General features: G+C 44.0%; 1 protein-coding gene across 2 annotated transcripts in view; it reads left to right on the forward strand.

Annotated features, from left to right (window-relative positions):
• The window catches only part of Emx2 (empty spiracles homeobox 2), a 7,139-nt gene extending 5,153 nt beyond the window's left edge, over nucleotides 1–1,986 (forward strand). Inside the window, exon 3 of one of the 2 annotated variants that reach the window (XM_021200756.1) lies at nucleotides 486–1,986. In XM_021200756.1, coding sequence (XP_021056415.1) covers nucleotides 486–653 — 168 coding nt within the window. In that variant the 3' untranslated portion in view covers nucleotides 654–1,986. The remainder of the gene's footprint in view (nucleotides 1–485) is intronic. The other variant, XM_021200764.2, reaches the window with a different exon arrangement.
• Nucleotides 1,987–3,312: the final 1,326 nt, after the last annotated feature.

The following is a 3,312-nucleotide window of genomic DNA, read 5'->3' on the forward strand; positions in this document are numbered from 1 at the left end:
TCTTCCCTCCCTCTCCCTCTCTCCCTCCCTCTCTCTGTCTCTCTCTCTGTCTGTCTCTCTCTCTGTCTCTCTCTGTCTCTGTCTCTCCCTCTCTCTCCCTCCCTCTCTCTCTGTCTCTGTCTCTGTCTGTCTCTCTGTCTCTCTGTCTCTCTGTCTCTCTGTCTCTCTCTGTCTCTGTCTCTCTCTCTCTCTCCATATATATTTATTTTTCTTATTTTTTTTTTTACAAAGTTTTTCATGCTTTGCAAAAAGCCTTTGCTTTCAGTGGGAATTCGTGTGGGAGAAGCGGCCATACTTTGGGCACTGTGGCCCTTGGGGAAAGGCTCCTTGGTAGGGTTTGGAAAGATAGAGAACTAGGCTACTCTAGAGGGGGCTTGCTCTCAAAGGGAAGGAGAAGGAAGCGGTTGGGATCAGGCCTCTGGTGTGGTGTATGATTGGAAAGCACTACGAAGGATCTAAAGATGCCCCCTTGTCTCTCCCCACAGGTAAAAGTATGGTTTCAGAACCGGAGAACAAAATTCAAAAGACAAAAGCTAGAGGAAGAAGGCTCAGATTCTCAACAGAAGAAAAAAGGGACACACCACATTAACCGGTGGAGAATTGCTACCAAGCAGGCGAGTCCGGAGGAAATAGATGTGACCTCAGATGATTAAAAGTACAAACCCAACCCCACAGAAATGGACAGCAAGGAGCAAGAAAGACAGGGAGAGGAGGGGAAGAAAAGCCCTACAAAACAAAAACAAACTGCACACACATTCACCGAGAAAGGGAGAGAGGGAATCAGAGCAGTGACGCTCACAGCAGACTTTGGACAGCGAGGGCACTGGACCGGGAACCAGCGCTGGGCACCGCTCGCAGGACAGCAGAGGACGGAGGCCCCATCATCAACATGCAACCCTCGTCTAAAGAGGCAGCTGAGTGAGTGAGAGAGACAGAGACTGGGAGGGAGAGAGAGAAAGGAGAGAGAGAGAGAGAGAGAGAGAGAGAGAGAGAGAGAGAGAGAGAATGAATGATCCTTGTGAGGCAAAGGCACATTCTGACAAGGGGAGCTGTCAGTCAAATGCCAAACCAGGGAAACAAGATGATTGGCGGGGTATTCCGCTTATCTAAGTCCATTTAGAAATGATAATGATTTTTTTGAAAAAAAAAAAAGGCACAGGACTTTTAATTTTGCACTTCGCAGTGTTTCCCCCTCATCTTTAATTAGAAATAACATACAAAATTCCATGTCTAGCCCCATCCTACACCTGTTTCAAAACTTGAATTGCATGTAGCAGTTGTCGGGCGAATGAATGGTGTCTAAAAACTGAATTGTAATTTTATTCCTCTTTTAAAGACAGGTTCTGTGTATTTTTATTTTTTATTTTTTTCTGAGAAATGTGCAGTCTGTAAAAACACTCTTTTGATACCTTCTATTGTCAAAGTGATTGTGAAAGCTAAACGAAGTAGGCTCGGAGACAGTGGTCCTCTGACAGAGAAACAAGGGAGCAGGACTGGGATGGAGGGCAGGGGAGGGTGCCCCTGAGAAGAGTCAGGACTCAAGCTAGAGGTAAAAGCAGCCCACGACAAAGACCCAAATTAATTCTATTTCTTGGCTATTTCCTTTCCTAACATTCTGATACTTTAAATCACCAAGTCACCTTTTCCTTTTGGTGGTTGGAGAGATTGACTGCATCCAGCCACTCGTCATAATGGCCATTCAGAACTTTTAAGTCTGTCTATTGCAAAAGTGGAAGGAAGGACTGTATTTAATGGGGGTGATGGTGGTGTGGCCAAGGACATGGGAGTTTTCAAGCACTGAGTTTCTCTTCCAAGACCATAGACTTACTAAAGAGGGTTACAAATGCTTCCTTAGTGTCTTCTATACCAGAATGTAAATATTTTTGTGTTTTGTGTTAATTTGTTAGAATTCTAACACACTATATACTTCCAAGAAGTATGTCAATGTCAATATTTTGTCAATAAAGATTTATCAATATGCCCTCAGAGTAGTTGTCTTGGGAAACTGAAGTGGATCTTTTCAAAAGTAACTCTTTAATTCGAACGTGGGCCTTCTCCAGCTAGGCTCCAGAGACCCCGACTCCCCGCCCACAAAAGAGTCAGACTGATGGCTTTGGGGGGCATGTATTTTAATGAAATGTGAAGGGAGACGCTTAAGACAGCCAAACTCTTTTAGAAGAGCAAAAGGAGAGAAGCTGTCCAAGCAACTTTGCTGAAGGAGTTTAGTTTCAACTTCAGGCTAAGAAAAAACTAAAAAACAAACAAAACTAAAAACTTCACTTTCCTTCTGATTTCCTTTTCTTTGTAAAGTTTAGAACGTAGTTTTGGATTGGAGAATATTCTTAGAACCGGAGTTCTGGGGCTTCTAACTTCGTTTCTGACTTCAAACCCCTTAAGGACAAGTCAGCCTCCTCTTCTCTTTTTTTCCTTCTCTCCTTTCTTCTCTCTTTTCACTCTAATCTGCCAAAAGTGAGAGAGATGAACCCAAACCTCCCCCACAAGCCTTATAAGGCAAGCATTCTGAGAGATCTTCCACTCTTAATTTTAACATTAAAGTAAAAGTTGTAACCATTCTCAAAGAAAACTTCGCTCTTTCCCCTCCTCCCCCTTCGGAGGGTATGAGGTTGTTTTTTGCATGCTTCATTTGCTTCCTATCCTGATAGGCTGCATTAATCAGTTTTATTTCCATTGATAGAGAAACCTCGTCTGTTCTGTTCGAGCTACAAAGCGTCCTGTGAGCTTTTGTGAAAGTGCAAATCAGTTTAAGCAATTATCATACCAGGAATATGAAGGGAAAAGAGGAGGCCTTGCCCAGTGGTCTCCTTTAATCTCTTAATCCACGGATCCAGGGGGGCTGCCTGGACATAATTTAGGACAATCTCCCCCACCCTTTACACTGTGATAAGGCCAAGTTACAATGCAGGGCAAAAATACAAGCTTTGTTAACATCCTGCCTTGAAAAGTTAAGATTAGACATTCCGTGCACGTGTGGGGACTTTAGGGCACTATGGAATCTTTTCTTTCTGTTTTACCTCCCCTCCTATAAAGGAGAATTCTTTCTCTGCTTCTCTCCCTCCTTTTTTTTTTTTCTTGCCCCTGTATTTCTGTTTATCACCCTTCTCTCCTTGGTCTTGGTCCTTGGGCAGACCTGGCTGACCTGGCTGCTCATACTTTGAGCTCACAAAGACCCTTCCTCTGGAGTTTGTATTGTGGGTACCGGTAGCAAAGAGGTTTCAGGAAGATCCGGGCTTGCCTTCCACAGGGACAGGTGCAACTCAGGAATTCCACAAAGATGCGTGGGGCTTGGGCTGC

This window comes from Mus pahari, chromosome 1 (genome assembly GCF_900095145.1).
Source record: "Mus pahari chromosome 1, PAHARI_EIJ_v1.1, whole genome shotgun sequence".
NCBI classification, from domain to species: domain Eukaryota; kingdom Metazoa; phylum Chordata; class Mammalia; order Rodentia; family Muridae; genus Mus; species Mus pahari.